We start from the raw sequence: 18,534 nt of genomic DNA on the forward strand, positions 1-18,534 counted from the left end.
TCTGCCTCTCTCTGTCTCTCCCTGACTCTCCCACCCCTTCCTCTTTCTCTCTGTCTCTCTCTCTTGCTTTTTCTCTTTCTTGGTCCCTCTCTCTTTACTCCCATCTTTTCCCTTCTCTATCTCTCCCTTTCTCTTTTTCCTTTTCTTCCCCCAGGCTCCAACTTCTCTATCTTTCCTCCCTTCTAAGGTTGAGGAATTACTTAGAGTAAACCTGTATTTATGTAAGTATTTTATTAAGCCCATATAACTCCAGCAAAAATTTATTTGGAATGGGCTTGCTCCACTTGTATAAGCTTGAATCTCTCTCTTTAGCCAACTGGACATGTCCAAGTATATTCACTAAGCCAGTGACGGCAAACCTATGGCATACGTGCCAAAGATGTCAGAGAGACCTCTCTGTGGGCATGTGTGTCGTCCCTGGCAGAGTTAACTACTAGAAAGGCAGAGGGATTTGGGCAGGGTTGCTCCCCTCCCCCTCTCCCCTGCACCTCCCTGCCCTCTGCCCAGCAGCCCAATGGAAATGCTTGCTCCCTCTCCTAAGTGGAGTACTTGGGCCACTGCCCACCCTTTTCCCTTCCCCTGTCTGGGGTAAGGTGGCAGGGTGGGGTGGGACAGCACTCAGTCTTTTGCGGGACAAGACATGCATTCTGGGGGCAGGTGGGACATGGCCCAAGACCTCTAAAATGTTCGCCATCACTGCACTAAGCTATATTCCCTGTCCTAGCCATGTAATGCTCCTAGGTGTCAGTCTTCCCCAAACAATCCTTCTGTTTTCTCTCCTAGATATTCCACTTTGGTTGTTTGTTCATATTATACGATCATTAACATGCATCAATTTATCAATTTAGCTCTTGCCCCTGTCTCAGAGCAGCGGCTACTTTTATTCAGTACACTAATCCTCAGGTTCACATTTAGGCTCTGCAGCCCCTTTACTAACAAAGTTTCAGGTTTTTTCCTCATCCTTGTTCTTTCTAACGTAGATAAAGAGTAATCGTTCATCAGAATGTATTCATAGCTACCCCTTGGGTAGACAAGAGAATGGAAGATTGACTCGCCCTCACAGTTTTCATTAAACCAACAAGCATATTTAGTCCCTGTTTTTAGTCCCTTGTCCAGTACTGTTTGCTCTAATGCTCAGTTACCTTAACCCCTCGACTGCCATAACATAGAGAATACTACATATGAAATCAAATGGCCTAAGTTGGAACTCCAGCTCCACATCTTTCTACCTTTGTGACATTGTCTCATAGGAATATAAAAGTCAAATCCTTTATTGTATAAATGAGAAAAGTGAGACATAGGTTGAAGCAACTTGCTAAGTATCAGAGGCAGAACTAAATTACTAAGTCTATCCCTTGAGCTGCCTCTGGATTAGATCACTTAAAATCTTTATACTACAATGTCTTTTTCTCTAAAATAAAGGGTTTGAACATTATCTAAACTCTATTTTTAGCTCTAAATACTGATTATTTTAATTTTTCATGGTTTTAATCATGTAGATTTGAACAATGCCTATATTTTGTCCTGGTATTTAGACTATCAAAGTGAAAGAAGTTTAGTGGTAGGTGGGTAGGTGGCTCACTGGGTAGAGAACCAAGCTTGGAGATGAGAAGTCCTGGGTTCAAATTTGGTATCAGACACTTCAAGCTATGTGATCCTGAGCAAGTTACAACTCCAGTTGCCTAGCTCTCACTGCTCTTCTGCCTTCAATTCTAAGACAGAAGGTAAGGGATTTTTTTTTAAGTGAAAGGAGCTTACATTCTTGAATGAAGTGAAATACTCTACTAGAGTATATCCCTAGTTAAAGCAAATATTGAAAAAGGTTCGAAAAGAGATTGTAGTAAAAAAAAAATTTAATCATCCCCTTCATTCTTGTTTCCTTCTATTCCATGTCTTCCTCCCAAATAATACATACCTTTCTCAGTCATAGACTTTAGCTTTCCTTCCCTTCTTCATACACATGTTAAAATAGATATAGAAATGTTATCACAATATAGATAAAAATAAATAAGTACTTGCTTAGTCCCTTTTCTTTACTAGGTTCTCTAAAATGCAAAACAAGTCAAGAAGGGGGCAGCTGGGTAGCTCAGTAGATGAGAGCCAGGCCTAGAGACGGGAGGTCCTAGGTTCAAATCCGGCCTCAGACACTTCCCAGGTGTGTGACCCTGGGCAAGTCACTTGACCCCCATTGCCTATCCTTACCACTCTTCTGCCTTGGAGCCAATACACAGTATTGGTAAGGGTTTAAAAAAAAAAAGTCAAGAAATGACCCCAAACTACAAGTAACTTATAATCAGTCTAATTAAGAGATGTGATATGTACATATAAAAAGTAGGAGTGTATTATATACTGATTTTTAAAGGACTAAATCTTAGTAAATATAACTAAAAAAAGTAAAAACATATATGAACAAGTGCTAATTGTATGAAATTAACAATAAAAGCAAAAAGAAATTAGAAAAGTGTGGACTAAAATAATAGAAGTCTTCATTACCCAGAGGAATCATGCAGAAGGCACAGGGAAGTTTTGTCAGAAGAGAGCATTAGGGATTTTGAACAAGAGTTATCAATAAGCATTGGAATGTGCAGGTTATTCATAAGACAAATACCATTAATTTAACCTATCCATATACCAATTAGGAAAAATCTACATTTATGTTTTCTAAAATAATTTTATTTGGAGAAATTAATTGAGATATTGAATAGTTCTAGTTCCTAAGAGCCTTTGATTACATCTAAATAACAAGGAAGACATACTTTTCTTTCTTCTGGAGTATTTATTGATTATATATTATGCCCAGAGTATTGTGAGAAGTTAATGGATAATTAAAAAGGCTTCAAACTTTTTTCTCCATTATTCTTTTCATTATAGAAATTTATCCAAACCTATAGCTGTACAGTATAAAGAAAAAGAAGATCGCTATGTGGATACCTACAAGGTGAGCCTTTAGTGTGAAATTACATTGCAATTTATAAATGTCTTTTTTCTCTAATTTGAGAAATATAATTTATTATAGAAAAGACTTAATGTTTAAGTATTAAAGTATTTTATATACAGGTCTTCACATATGATATTTTGAATTACAATAGGCATATATTTCAATGATAAGAAAATACATAGTGAAGAAAGATGTATTTATTGTGACATAAATTGAATATTGTTGCACAGTTATCAGACTTAAATATGAGTCACTATAATCTCTGAAATTCACCAAGGAAAACAGGGAGAAAGAAATAATGGACTGCCTAGTTATTTATAGACTTTAAAATTATTTATTACTATTTTAATAATATAAGTATATTTATATTATATAAGAATATAGGCACATATACTATATCTGTGTATGTGTATTGTATATGTATTTATGTGTGTAAATAAAGATGTGCACACATACATTTCTTTATGTGATATAGATATATGTGGTAGAAATAGAGATATCAGTAGGATATAAGAAAATATGACAGATGATAAATACTAAGAAAAATGCCATTCCTGCAAGGGAAGAAAACAATAAAAATTAATTACTATCCATCTTCAAATCAACTACTGTAATATGTTACAAATATATAAAATTATTAGGAAAAGCATTTATGTATGTGTATATATATTACGTATAAAAATATATACAAGTGTATTAGTTAAAATATTCCTTTAATCATATTACACCAATGATATCATGTAAATGTCCCTGTGAGGATTAACATGTTAATGCATTATAAATCATTAGGGATAAGTTTATTAGATTGCTCAGTAAGAATTTAAGCATCTGCAATATGCCAGGCACTATACTAAGCACAGCAGATACAAATAAGAATATAGCCCTTGCCCTCAAGGAGCCTACAATCTAATGGGGAAAGACAGCACACAAAAGGATATTGGAGAGTCAGATGAAGGGAGAGGGACAGCAAGGGGTACCCAACACAAGGGCATCTTGCTCCATGGAGATGAAACCAGGAAGAGTTGCAGATGGAGAGTGGAATGAGGTAAAAGTCCAATTTCTGCCCTTTATTAAGGAAAGCTTTGGGAGGGACAGAAAGGGAAGGGAATTTAGAACAAGTAAGTTTTGAGAGAGAAAAGCCAGAGAAAGGTGCTAAACTCAAGAAGAGGATGCTAAGATGGGCTGAAAAGGGAGGTGAGAGGGTCACACATGCATACCCACACACCCTCCCTCCCTCCGTCCTGCTCTCCTTTTTCTTCCCTTGTCCCTCTCCCTCTCTCCCTGTCTCTCTCTCCTCTTTCTCCACACACACCCAGACCCTCCTGCTTTTTTGTCTCTAGCCAGCACTCATGCCATACCTTCTGACTTCTTTTCTTTCAATCTTAGTATTTGGAAGAGGAATATCGCAAAGGGGCTCGAGAAGATGACCCCATGCCTCCTGTACAACCTTACCACTATGGGTCACATTATTCAAACAGTGGAACCGTGCTTCACTTCCTGGTTAGAATGCCTCCTTTTACAAAAATGTTTTTAGCCTATCAAGGTAATTTTTTGGTTACTATTTTTTTAAGTGCATAAGTTGTAGCAATACCATTAACACAAAAAATTTTCAGAATTCATATGTTTACTGATGTCCTTCAGCATAATAATGTGCCTCTAATACTAATATTTTAGCATTTTGTGGTAAAATATTAACTTTCATGATTTTATATTATTTGATAATATTCTGTATTATCCTTCATGTTTCTAGCATGAAGAGCTCTAATCTCTATTCTTTCAGAATACTTGTCTTTTTACAATAGATGTTCCCTCCATTTCTATAGATTGTCACATTCAGCTTCCTTCATATGTTCTGTGATTTTTGTCTATAGCTTATCATAAATCATTCAGAGAAGGATCACCACAATGCACTGGAAACTTTCCACTAGATCTTTTAACATTCTGTAAATCATAGTGTCAAACTTGAGTTGTCCATCTCAGAATCACAGAATTTTAACCTTGGAAGAGACCTCAGCAACTATCTGTCTATATTTATCATGTAATGATAAATTATATATAATACAATTATATATACTGTAATGTTATATATCCTGGTTGTTCAGTTTCCAAGTCACTCTCCTTGTTTCCTCAATGAGTTTCAGTGCCAAGATTATAATTGTTTTTTCTTCCTCAACTCCTGTCTTCATACTAGTGCATTCTTATTAATAACTTCAGTATACATATTGATGTTTCCTCAAATAGCCTAACTTTCCAAAGTGTCTCTACTACTCATTTTCTATGACATACTCCACCACCCTGTCTCAGCTAAAGCAGAGATGGTCACACCTTTGATATAGTTATTATTCACGACTGTTCCACTTCCATCTTCATGAAGTTTGAGAATCCTTTTTCTGATTACAGTCAGGTATTGTCATTCTACCTCTCTCTATGTTTTGTAACGCCTAACCTTTTTCTTCATCCTCACTATGTCCTCCAATCCCTCTATCCCTAAATTCTTCTCAGGTCATCACCCTAACATTGTCCTATTTCTTAACTCATGGTGAACCTCTTCACTGCCTTTTTGAGTCCCTAGACCTTTTTTACTTTTGATGATAATTTTGCCTTGTCAACTTTCAGCCTTGGAGTCCTCCTATAATCTGCTGCTTTTGCTCTTACTTATGCTGCTGATTCAAATGGGAGAAAATCATGAAACCAGTCTGACCACATCTACTACATATTTATGTTATACAATTTCAACTAGGCCCTTACAATATAGCAATACAGTATTTGATACTTTCCTAATTGACTCTAGCCTTTCACTACAATGATTTTTCCAAATCATTTCATCCTTCCCCAAATCTCTCCCCCACCTTTCATCTGAGAACTTTACTTCAGAATTCACTGAAAAGATTTATACCCTTTGCTGAGAGCTCCCCTTTTGCCTCTCTTCATCTTATATTGCTTAACATGCTCTCTGCCACTACCCCTTGTCTCATATGAAGAAGTGGCCCTTCTTGTCAAGGCAAGGCTCCTCCTTTACATATCTATCCTATCTTCTCCGACATATTGCCCTATCATCCCTCTATACTCTCACTGATTTTCAGTTTCTCCCAATTTATTTGTTGCTTTTCTCCTGCCTATAAAGATGCCCATTTTCCCCTTCATCCTTAAAAATGTCCTCACTTAATCCATCTATCCCTGCTGGTTTTCAGTGTAAACCTCTCCTCACTTTTGTGATTAACATGAAAAAGACAGCTTCAATTAATGCCTCCATTTACTTTTCTCTCCCTTTCTTCTTAACTCTCTGCAGTCTAGCCTCCTCACTTATTCAACTGAAATTGCTCTTTTCAGAGTTACAAAGAAATGGTCAGGGGCAGCTGGGTAGCTCAGTGGATTGAGAGTCAGGCCTAGAGACTGGAGGTCCTAGGTTCAAATCTGGCCTCAGACACTTCCCAGCTGTTTGACCCTGGGCTAGTCACTTGACCCCTATTGCCCACCCTTACCACTCTTCCACCAAGGAGCCAATACACAGAAGTTAAGGGTTAAAAAAAAAAAGAAATGGTCAATATATTACTCCTATATTATTTCTTATTTATCCTGTTTACAGTTAGTTGATTTTTGTCCTGTAACTGCCTAAATCAGGGTTTTTGGGATTTGAACTGGTCTTTTTACTGTTGCTTGTAAAAAACACTCCCATCTCATGACTCTGTACACTCACTTGTCTCCCAAATCTAAAATTCTCTCTCATCTCGTTTTCATCTCCTACCTTCCCTAGTTTTCTTCAAAATAGAATTAGAAATCTTACCTTCTATAAGAAACCTTCCCAGATCCATCTCAATAGATCCTTCTATTAACTCTCTGCAGTATAAATTGTTTGTACATAGTTATCTGCTTGTTGTCTCCTGCATTAGGCTGAGCTCCTTGAGAAATTGATTTGGTTTAGGTTATTTTTTGTTTCATTTTGTCGTGTTTTACCTTTCTTTTATCCTAGTACTTAACAAAATTATTGGCACTTATTTTTGTGCAGATTTAAGTTTGATGATCTAGTAACTTATTGACTTGTCTAGTTGATAAATTTTAAATTTGGGATTTAGGAATTTGCTGGACTTTTAAAATATCTTGATAATTGTATTCCAGTATAACTTTCCTTTTCAATGTTATTATGTATTTCATCTTATAAATTTGAAAACATTATCCTGCAAAAGATTCTGTGGGCTTTACCAGAGTGCCAAAAGGAACTATGACACTAAAAAGATTAAGAAAGCTTAGGCTTTTCTTCTCTATTTCTAAGGAGACTCTTCTATAACATATCAAGATTACACAATTTAAATTTGGAAGGGACCTCAGCAAGTCATGTGTTTGAACCTATAACTATTAACTATTTACCCTGAAGCATACTTAACAACTGGTCATTCAGGCTTTATTTGAAGACTTCTAATAAAGGGAAACCCACCATTCTTCATTGTACTTTTGGACAAATTTAATTGTTTAACTTTTTCTCGACATTGTAGGATTTAAATTAATGTCCAATACTCCAAGTATTACATGGTGGTGAATATAATAAGGGTTCCACCCACGTGGTCTCCTCCAATATGGGGAGGCCTCTCCAGAAACTAATCTCTCCAGAAACCAGAAAAGGAGTCAGCTTTTCACTTACCCAAGTCATAGCTCCATGTTGCCATCCCAGTCCAAGATCCTTTAAGAGCTCAAAGACCTCACAAAGACTTTCTCACAGGAAGTTTAGGCCCTTTTTAAAAAACCTTTTTTACGTTACTTCCTGTCCCTTCCTCCACTTTACAGCGGCTAATTGCAGTCTTCAAATTTGCCTAACACTGCCCAGGGGGACAGTTAATCTTCTGGAGGTATAAACCACTTTAGTAAGTGGTTTGTGAACCTCCCCTACTTAACATTAAGTTGGGGTATCTTGCTTTTGGTTGATTAAATTTAAAAGTAGGCAAAGGGAGAGTTAATCCTATCTTCACAACATGAAGCCTAAATTTATCATTTTGAAATCCAACCCATTGCTCCTTGTTCTGCCCTCCAATTCCATATATCAAATTGAATCATTATTCCACATGATAGCCCTTCAAATATTTTTAAGATACCACATCCCAAAGCAACATTGGCAAAGATTTTCAAGTTTTCTTGCCCAGACTGCAATTTCAAGCTGCCTGTGAGCCCTCCGCATTACCCCAAAGAGCAGAGGGAGGAAGTGCTCCCTGTAGGCAGCTGGATAGAGGGGCAGGGCATGCAAAAAAAAAGAACGGAGCAGCTTCTGGAATGCCAGCTCTGCATGCTTGCCAATACTTGACCAATGCTGTCCTAAAGCAATCTATTACTCTTCTATAGTGCTAAGTATTAGAAAACATTTATTTTCATCAAACCTAAGTTGCTTCTTTGTTCTCTTTTCCTTGTTCTCTGCCCTTTGAGGCCAGAATGAATCTTTGTTCTCTCTTTAGTATGACAGCTCTTCAAATAGTTGAAGAACAGCTGTTATGTCCTCCCTCTGAATCTCATCTTCTCCAGACCAAACAGACCTGGCTCCTTCAACCATTTATCATATGGGCACAGACTCTTAAACCTTAAGCCATTCTAGTTGTCCTTCTCTGGATAATCTCTTGTTCATCAGTGTCTTTTCTATAATGTATTACCCCAGACTATACACAATACTACAGATATTATCTGAGTAGGACACACCATTGCAGGGCCATTTACTATGGGACAACTGAATAGTGCAAGAGATAAAGCACCAGACCTGAAATCAGGAAGACTTATCTTTATGAATTAAAAGTCTGGCTTGAGACACAACTCTATTTGCCTCAGTTCTTCATCTGTAAAATGAGCTGGAGAAGGAAATGGCAAACCACTTCAGTATCTTTGCCAAGAAAACCCCAAAATGGGGCCACAAAAAGTTGGACATGACTGAAACAATTGAACAACAACAAAATCTTCAGTTCTTTAAATCCAATATTCACTTGGTTTAAAATCCATCTAACTGAACTATTTGCTGGTTTTTAATTTTTTCAGTTAGTTTTTTAGTTAACTCTCAAAGGTTTTCTTAAGACATCATATGATCTGCAAAATATAAGAAATTTGCTTCCTCTTGGCGTATTATTTCCTCGATTCCTTATTCTTGTCTTATTACTATTTACAGCATTGTATTGAATAGTAATGGTGATCATGGAAGCCTTTACTTTACCCCTGATCTTAATAGAAAAATGTTTAGTTTATACTCAATACAGGTAATGCTGACTTCTGATTTTGAATAGATAAATTTTATTACATTTTGGAAAACTCCATTTATTCTTATGATTTCTAATGTTTTTAACAGAAATTAGTATTATATTTTATCAAAAGCCCTTTTCATGTCTATTGATGTAATAATAGGATTTTGTTGTTATAATTTATAATTTGCCAAATGCTGAACTAGATCTACATTCATGGTATAAATGAAACTTAGTCATATTATATAATCTTTGTAATATGTTGCTGTAGTATTATCTCTAATTATTTAGAATTTTTACATTTTCATTATGAATTTTAGTCTATTTAAGGCCTCTATTCCTAGTTCTGTTAATCTGGGTATTTTCTATTTATGTAAATATCCATCAATTTAATTTAGGTTGTCAGTATTATTGACATATAATTGGGAAAAATAGGTTTTTAATACCTTAATACATAAGGCATAATACATGGTCAGCTTTTGCAAAAGTATTTGAGTCTCTGAGAAATAAATACACTCCTTTCTTATCAAATAAGCTCCAGAGACCTATCATATTCAACTTTTCTAAAATTCCATTCAAGTTTTTTCTTTTTTTTTTTTTTTTTTGGTATTTTATTTAAACCTGAGAGTGGCAATTTGGTATCTTCCACTATTACATTTTTGCTATCTGTTTTTTCCCATAATTCATTTAAGAATTTAAAAACTATGCCACTTGATGCACATATATGTTTGTAAGAGGGGAAAATGGGAATTATTATGGTTGGACTGGATATTTAAGGTTTGGTCACCAGAAATCAATTAACTTGATTTCAAAATAAAAGAGACCCAAGTCAGGATGACTTTAATGGTGGTTTATTACAATTAGGAAGGTTGAAGGTAGAGAAATTGAGAGAGAGAAACTCTGGCCCGAACCAGAGGCCCAAACCAGATAGGGCTTCAGAGGCCCCAGCAGAGAGGCACAGAGGTTAATTAAACAAGGCTTCTAGCCACAAGACCACCTCTAAGAAGAGAGGCCTCCCTGAGGGTAGAACCTCCAGAAACTCCAAGGGAAGAGAAAGAGAGTCAGCCTAACTTACCCACATGACAATTCAAAGGGAAGCAGTCTGAGCTCTCAACGGAGCTACTTCAACACCAAGTTCAAAGCTCAAAAGCTCCACACAGGAAGTTACCATCATATTTAAAAGATAGCAGCTTTCGTCACTTCCTGTGTCCACCTCCAGTTTCAGGTGGACAAATGACAGCCACAACTTTGTTTTGGACTGCCCAGGGGGCAGTCACTTGTTTTTGATTTGTCACTTACTATCATGTGGGTCACGGACCTCCCCCTTGCCACTTAATTCTAAGTTGGGTGGGGTGACATTATTCCTGGTGGCTAAAGTCTAAAGAATGAATGAGAATGAGCTAATAATTCCATTTACACATTTTAATATTGTGATTAATTGTTTCTGGTACCTTTCAACAAAAAAAAATAATTTCCTTGTGTAGCTCTTTTAATTAAAATTATTTTTACTGTTGCTTTGCTTGAAATTATGGTTGCTACTTTTGGCTTTTTTTTTCTTTTGCTTAAGTGTAATAAATTTTGTATAGCCCATTATTTTAATTTTGTGTGAGTTTTTCTGTTTCACATGTGTTTCTTAGAAACCATATATTGTTGGTACTGTTTTCTAATCCAGTCTGCTATCTTATTCAATTTTATAGACAAATTCATCTCATTCACATTCAGTTTTGATTGTTAAATTATATTTTCCTTCCTCCTATTCTTGCTTCTCCACCCCCTCTTTATAAAAAACAGAGTGGTAAAAGAATAGGATTAAGTTCAGTACCAGTCTCTAGGTTAGATGTAATCTGCTTCTGTTCCCCTGCCCTTTTTCTTGTTTCCTCACCCATAGTCAAATGATATGCCTTTTTCTTTTCTTTTTTCTCTTATAAGAATATCTTTAGGTTCCTGAGGAGTGATGGGAGCCTGGAGGTTAACTATTCCCAATTAAGTCATTTCTGATGTGGGATGAACCTTCAAAGAGCGGTTTCTAATCTTTCAGAACAGATTTCTATAATGGTTGGTTAGCTGAGGTGTACATTGTAGTGGGAGTATTTGTTCAAACAACAGCAGAAAACACAAACCTTTTTGAAGGTGACATCATGGATATTGATATCTCATGGCTGGAATTTTGTGTTTACTGATCCAGAGCCCTCCAGGTAAAGTACAGAATGTGACAATAAGTCTGGAATCTCTCACCTCAACTAATTGGATTCGTCTTAAATTTACCAAGTTAAGGATACCAAACAAAGAGTTTCAACCTACACCTAAAACACATGAAAAATATGGTGGGGACCCTCAACACCCTCATAAATTACAAATTGTCACCAGAATTAAAAGTGTAAAAGGAAGACCATAGTGGGAAAAGAATATCATAAAATTTCTTGGATTGGAAAAAGCACAAAATCCACAAGAGCACAAGAATATTCCTTCAGTGAATGACAAACTGAAAGTGGTTAAGCATCTTGTAAGGATCCAACCATTAAAATTGCCACAAGGACTTCCAACAGAAGAACAGATGTCATAAACTTGCCTCAAGACCACTGGTGAATTAATAGTAAGATGGCAACTAAAACCAATGGGACAAAAGGCAATTAAGGCCTAATTGCTTTCTCACTTTTTTTAAATATTCTTCAAGTGTTTCTATTAAAATGTGTTTTAAACACACACACACAAAAGAATATCTTTGAATTCTATTCTCCTTAGCTTGTTTTGCTTAAAACTAATCCCTCCCTTAATCTAACCACCCTCATATCTTCTTTTTTTCCTTTCTCCCTGCTAAATGAAATGTATTTTTGTACCCAAATGTGTGTAGATTCTTCCTTGCTTTTTTTTACCAGTCAGTTGAGAGTGAAGTTGAGGTGTCACTTGCTCCTCTTCTCCTTCCTCTTTGTTGTATAGTTTTTATTTGACTATCCTAATTATGTGAAATGATTTTTCCAGACCTTCTCCCTTTTTTCCATCCCACCTTCAGTGTATTCCTTATTCCTTCCTTTCCCAATCTTCTGTTAAGATCATCAAAACAGGTCAGAACCATTCACAAGCCTTCTATTTAATTAGGCTCCATGACCCCCATTGATGATACATTTTCAAAGGAGTGTGTGTGTGGTTGTGTGTGTAAATATATTTATACTATCTCTTCATATTAGAAATTAACAATTTATCTTTGTTTAGTCACTTTTGGTTGCTTGCTCATATCTACCTTTTTGTGGTTCTTTTGTCTCTTGTGTTTGTATTTCAAAGTTTCTACTCATCTGTGATCTTTTCATCAGAAGTTCTTAGAAGCCCTATATTTCATTTATGGTTCATTCTTTCCCTTTAGGATTATCTTGTGTTCTATTAGGTAAGTTAGCCTGATCCCCTGAATTTCTTTATATTACATAGAGTTCAAAGAGCAAAGCAAATGGATACAACCACTGCATGTAGGTAGTTTCCAGATATGAATATGGATTGCTGAAGATGTGTTTCAGCAGGTAATTCCAGATATTTCAACAAGTTTTAGCACTGGGCACATACAAGCTTTGGGTGAGATTCAAGCAGCACAATAAAGTTATAAAATGTTATCACAATGTAAAGTTATAAAAGGTTATCATAATGAGGTAAACTTATGGGGCATACCTTCTGTCAGCCTTCTATCTGCTGTTTTCTTGGAGTATTGAGTGTTAGGTTAACTCCAGAGACAGCTCAGACTGCAAAACCTGCAAGTCTTCATTGCACCCAAAGTGGTCTGATGCAAAGCAATACCTGATCACTGCTCTTTTGACCTGAGCTCTGCAAGATCCTGGCCTGAATTTGAGAACTGTGCAAAACTTTTGTTGACTTTTCCTGATTGAAAATTCCAGTAGACTGCTGCTGTACTCAGTTATTATCTGCTACTCTTGGTGACTCTTAAGGTTCAGATTAACAGATCTGCAGGCTTCTCCTTTGGTCCGGTATTCCTGCCCACATTACTCCTCTGCAGACTGTAGATCCCACTCCCCTCCTGGGATCTGTGCCCCACCCAACAAACAGTTACTACCCAATCAAGGGCCCTGGAATGGGACCCCAAGCCACAGGGCCCCTTTTCAGTCCATCCTGCATCTGTGACCCAGAACTAGCTATTAACTAACAGCAGCCAGTTGGCACTATTCCTGCAATGTGCCTGCATATAGTTGGGACCTCCATGTATCAGAATGATACCTGTGCTTGCCCCAGTGAATAGCTCAGTCCTCTTTTAGTTCCTGCACACTAGAACATTCTTCATGGAGTGCACTGACCAAACTTGGCCCCAGTGTCCAAAGACCTCTCTCAATTGCTATGCTTACTTGGGCTAGAAATGGCTTTGTGATTTTTTTCCTTGGATTTTTGGATCAGGATTCAGTCTGATACATTTTCTCAATCTTTGTGAACGAGTTCTGTTAAGTGTAGCTCAGCTGTATTTCTTCCTTCATCATCCAGACTCAGTCTGGGGCCTATCTCTTAGAACACGCCTAGATCCCATTGAATAGTCCTGGTAGGATTCTGACACTTGATGGAAACACTTAAAGGCACCAACAAATTAAACCAGCAAGAGGATTTCACTATCTGTAGGGATTTCCTTTTCCATTTGGATTTTGCCCTGGTTGATTTCCCTCTTTCCTGGTTCTCATCACTACGGTCTGTCTTTCACTCATTTGCCAAAGTGATCTCCCTAAAGCACAGATATAACCATGTCGCCCCCATCCCCAACCAAAGAAATTCAGTTGTCTTCCCGTGATCTCTAGGATGAGATATGTTGTTGTCATTGTTTTCATTCATTATAGTTGGGTCTGACTCTTCGTGACTCCATTCGGGGTTTTCTTAGTAGAGAAACTGAAGTGATTTGCCATCTCCTTTTCCAGTTCATTTTCCAGGTGAAGGAACTAAGGCAGATATGGTTAAATGACTTGCCCAAGGCCACATGGCTAATGTCTGGGGCCAGATTTAAACTCAGGAAAAGGAATCTTCCTGACTCCAGACCTAGCACTCTATACACTGCCAGCTATATTTGACTTTTTTAAAGCCCTTCACAACTTGGCCCTCCTTAGCTTTCCAGTTTTCTGACACTTTACTCCCTTCCATATAATCTACAATGCAGAGACACTGGCTTTATTGCTATACCTCACAACTGAAGCTTCATCTCCAAAATCTGCCTTTTTCACTAGTTACCTCCAGTGTCTGGAATGCTTTCACTCCCTGCCTCTGTCTCCTGGCTTCTCTGACTTCCTTCAAGACTCAGTTCAAGTCATACTTTATTTAGTTTCCCCATTCCCTACAGCTAGTGTCTTCCCTCAGAGATTAGCTCACATTTACCCTGAATATATCTTATACTTAAAATTATTTGGATTTTATCTTCATGGTTAGAATATGAGTTCTTTTTTTTAAATTTAAACATTTATTAATATTCATTTTTAACATGGTTACATGATTCATGCTCCTACTTTCCCCTCCACCCCCCGCACTCCCCCCACCCATGGCCAATGCACATTTCCACTGGTTTTGTCATGTGTCCTTGATCAAGACCAATTTCCAAATTGTTGGTAGTTGCATTGATGTGGTAGATTCGAGTCCACATCCCCAATCATGTCCACCCCGACCCATGCGTTCAAGCAGTTGTTTTTCTTATATGTTTCCTCTCTTGCAGTTCTTCCTCTGAATGTGGGTAGCATTCTTTTCCATAAATCCCTCAGAGCTGTCCTGGGTCATTGTATTGCTGCTGGTACAGAAGCCCATTACATTCTATTTTACCACAGTATATCAGTCTCTGTGTACAATTAGAATATGAGTTCTTGAAGGGCAGGGGCCATATGTTGTATCCCCCGCTCTTAGCACAATACCTTACACGTAACGGGTGCTTACTAAATGCTCATTGACCAACTTGACATATGATTATAGATTTAGAGCTCAAAAGGACCTTAGAAATCATCTAATCCAGTTCTTTCATTTTATAGAGAAGAACACTGATGCCCAGAGAATTTGAATGTTTCCCAGTGTCAAAGAGATATGTGTAGCAGATGTAATTCAAATCCAGGTCCTTTGTCTCCAAGTCCTTGTTCTTCTCTGACAGCAGTGTTTACCTTTGAATATGTCTCATTTTTTACGCCTCAAATGATATTAAATCATTGAAAAAGGTTATCTTCAGAGTTTATTTAGCAAGAAACAGTCTTAAAATCTACAGGATGTGACTATAACTCATACATGAGACATTTTGTTGAAGGAAGAAAGCTGGAATAAGGCTATCTTTTGCCATATCTCCTCAAATGCTTTCTTATAATTAAGAGGCAGTAAGTGGAATTATGTGTTCTCCAGAAATTGTAATCAGTTGTGTAACTAAGAAGCTATAATCTGCTATGAGAAATCATTTGGGAAAACATTCCTTTTTTAAAATCTTTTCCTCAGATACCCTCAAAATTATGTATGAATCATTTACATAAAAATGTTATAGAAATGGAAAAAATAGGTCAGTTGTTACTGTTGTCTTTTAGATCTTTTTACCCTGGTTCTAATACAATGCTTGATTTTTCTCCCCTGTTTTAGTGGTATTTTCTCCTTATTCAAATATCCTGAAAAATGTGCTTTCAGAACTCTTCTCAAACATAGGCTTCTTACAAGTATACTTAGTCTGTTTTAGCTGTTCTCCTAGCTTCATCTTTTTTAAATAACATTTCTGTTTGCTCTGATTTCATATTGGATATAGAGATATTTAAGTTCAAATGTAGATTATTACATATGATGATAATAGAAACACTGAAATAAATTACTCATTTATTTGTTGTTAGACTTTTTTGGCCAGTTTCTATAAATGCCTTTGGCATAATTTGATTTAATTGAGTTCATGCCAAGCTTTCTATAAACTTATTTACCATACCATAATCTACTGTTTTATGAGGCAGTGATACTCATAATCTTCAACCCTCTTTATTCATAATGTTTTGTAAGTTAGTTTATATCCTAAATTAATGACCTGAATACAATGTCTTTCAACTTGGCAAGGAGAACATTATTTTTTACATTATAATTTAGCCATTATCAACAAATACAGACCTTTTAATCTATAAAGAATAAAAGAAAATTGTATGTGAAACAATGATTTGTCGCATTGATATTTTTAAATGTATGATATATTTAACAAAGTAGTAACAAAATAGTCCTGTGTTTGTTTGGGTTTTTTTTTTACATTTTATTCATGCCCCCCTTTTTTTAAATCTGTGACTATTCACTAATTCACTAATTCACTTCCTCACTAAGAAGTCTCCTGCCTTGTAACAATTTTTAAGCAAGATAAATCAATATACTGGCCATATCTGAAAATATTTATGTCTCATTCTGAGCCTCTACTCTCTCATCTCTCTGCCAAGAGGCAATAATATACTTGTGTCAGTCTAAAGAAATCATAGTTGTTGACTACTTTTATCAGAATTCTGAAATCTTTCAGACTTATTTTCTTTTATATCATTATGATCAAAATATAAATTGTTTTCCTAGTTTTTCTTGAGTATAATTCCAAATAAGGGGATTTTTTTTCCTGGATAAGGCTATTTCTTCTTTTGCTTTCTATCAGTTAAGCTTCTGAAGATCATTTTTTTAAGTTAATGGTTAATTTCCTCTAGTTATATATAAAGTTACTGGATGTTGAACAAGAATCTTACATTTAGAGTACCAAAAATTAAATTAATGTTTATAAATAATATTTGATTCTAAGCCCCTCTGCCCCCTTTTCCACCCATGCCAATACCCCAAGAAAGTGGAATCTATACAGAACATAGGCCAATCTGGTGTTTTTCTCTAATTCATTATTTGTGATAACTAAAGAATTCATCACTCAGTAATCAACCATCTAACCTTATAACATTGTTGATTGTGCCAGAACTTGTCCTCTGATTGCAAAGCCATTGTCAACCTAAGGTCACCTCTTGACAACTACTGCTTTGTCAGAAGAGCACAAGTTCTGACAGATTCTGCCATTTTTGAAGAATTCTTAAAGGCTGCCAGAACTTGTATTCTACTGTCATAGCCTTTGAGAACTCAAGATCAACTCTACATCACAATATGGAATTTTGGAGTAAGACTTTTTTGTGGGCTATTTATTTAGGCCTCCATCCAGAAGCTGACTTAAAAGTGATATAGGTGCAGGGGGATTCCAAAATTAAATATACATTCTTAGAATTACAATTCTGTGACACTTCTCCCAGAAGTACATCTTTTAAGTATAAAGCAGAATTTAGGACAAGGTATATTCATCTTGAATCCCATCCAAAATGAATTTGAATGTGGATGAGACCAGTACTGTGAGATCAAAAGTGCTTTTGCACATGAACGGTCCCCAAAGACAGGGTTTTTTTTTAATGGGGGACTAGTTTAAAATAGTTTCTAGACATTCATGAAAAATGATTTGTGCATTTGACAGGTAATTATATCATTAGTCCTTAATTATACACCCAAATGAAAGAAAAATCATAGAGTTGAAAGAAACCTCAGAGGTCATCTAACCTCTCACTCAGGATGGTAATATCATCTGTTATCATGTTGGTGAAGCTATGACATATGTGCTGGAGGGGGCTGTGCCCCTTCCCCTCTCCATGTGTGGCAGCCCAATGGGAGTGTTTCCTCCCTCCCCTGACTGTGGTAAGATGGGGGGGGGGGTGTTGCTCACATGTGGCGTGAGGGTTGTACTTTGGGCACTTGGTCTCTAAAGGTTCACCATCACTGATTTATAACATTTCTGACAGGATGGGGAGGTGGAGAGGGAGAGAGAAAGAGACTGATATTCTAAGACTCATTAACTTCATCTATAGAAAAGGAGATGGTTAGATTACATGATTTCTGAGGTCCCTTTCAGCTCTAAGTTAGACAGTCCTATGAAGTACTTATTACCTCATAAACAGATAGCCCATTCAGTGTTTAAACAGCTCTTGTTATTAGAAAATTAGTCCTTACATTTAGAAAAGAAAGTTTGTTTCCTTTTAAATTCCTGTCACTAATTTTATTATTTAGCACTACTTATAATAAATTAAATACTTCTTCTATGTAACAAATAGCCCATAAAATATTTTATGTTGGCTTTTATGTTCAAATATTTTAAAGCCTTTTGCCTAATAACTGAAGGAAAAGATGAGTTTTTCTTATCAGCTTCTAAGTTATTGTTCCTTATTAAATAAGTCAATAAAAAAGAATATTGTTAAAAGGTAACCAAAGTAGATAGGAATTCTGCTAGGGTAGTAGATTATAGAAAGTTACACATATATGTAGATTTATATTTATAAAAAGTAAAATGTTGACATTTTAAACTTCTATTTAGTTCACTTTTTTAATTGTTGTTGTGACCCCAATTTTGGGTTTTCTTGGCAAAGATACTGGAGT

General features: G+C 36.3%; 1 protein-coding gene and 1 pseudogene across 1 annotated transcript in view; both read left to right on the forward strand.

Moving 5' to 3' along the window:
* LYST (lysosomal trafficking regulator) overlaps positions 1–18,534 on the forward strand; it is a 260,804-nt gene that overhangs the window by 205,716 nt on the left and 36,554 nt on the right. Inside the window, exons 41-42 of the mRNA XM_044674577.1 lie at positions 2,872–2,938; positions 4,325–4,481. Coding sequence (XP_044530512.1) covers positions 2,872–2,938; positions 4,325–4,481 — 224 coding nt within the window. The remainder of the gene's footprint in view (positions 1–2,871; positions 2,939–4,324; positions 4,482–18,534) is intronic.
* LOC123245618 lies at positions 11,297–11,782 on the forward strand (annotated as a pseudogene).

This window comes from Gracilinanus agilis, chromosome 4 (assembly GCF_016433145.1).
Source record: "Gracilinanus agilis isolate LMUSP501 chromosome 4, AgileGrace, whole genome shotgun sequence".
Taxonomy (NCBI): domain Eukaryota; kingdom Metazoa; phylum Chordata; class Mammalia; order Didelphimorphia; family Didelphidae; genus Gracilinanus; species Gracilinanus agilis.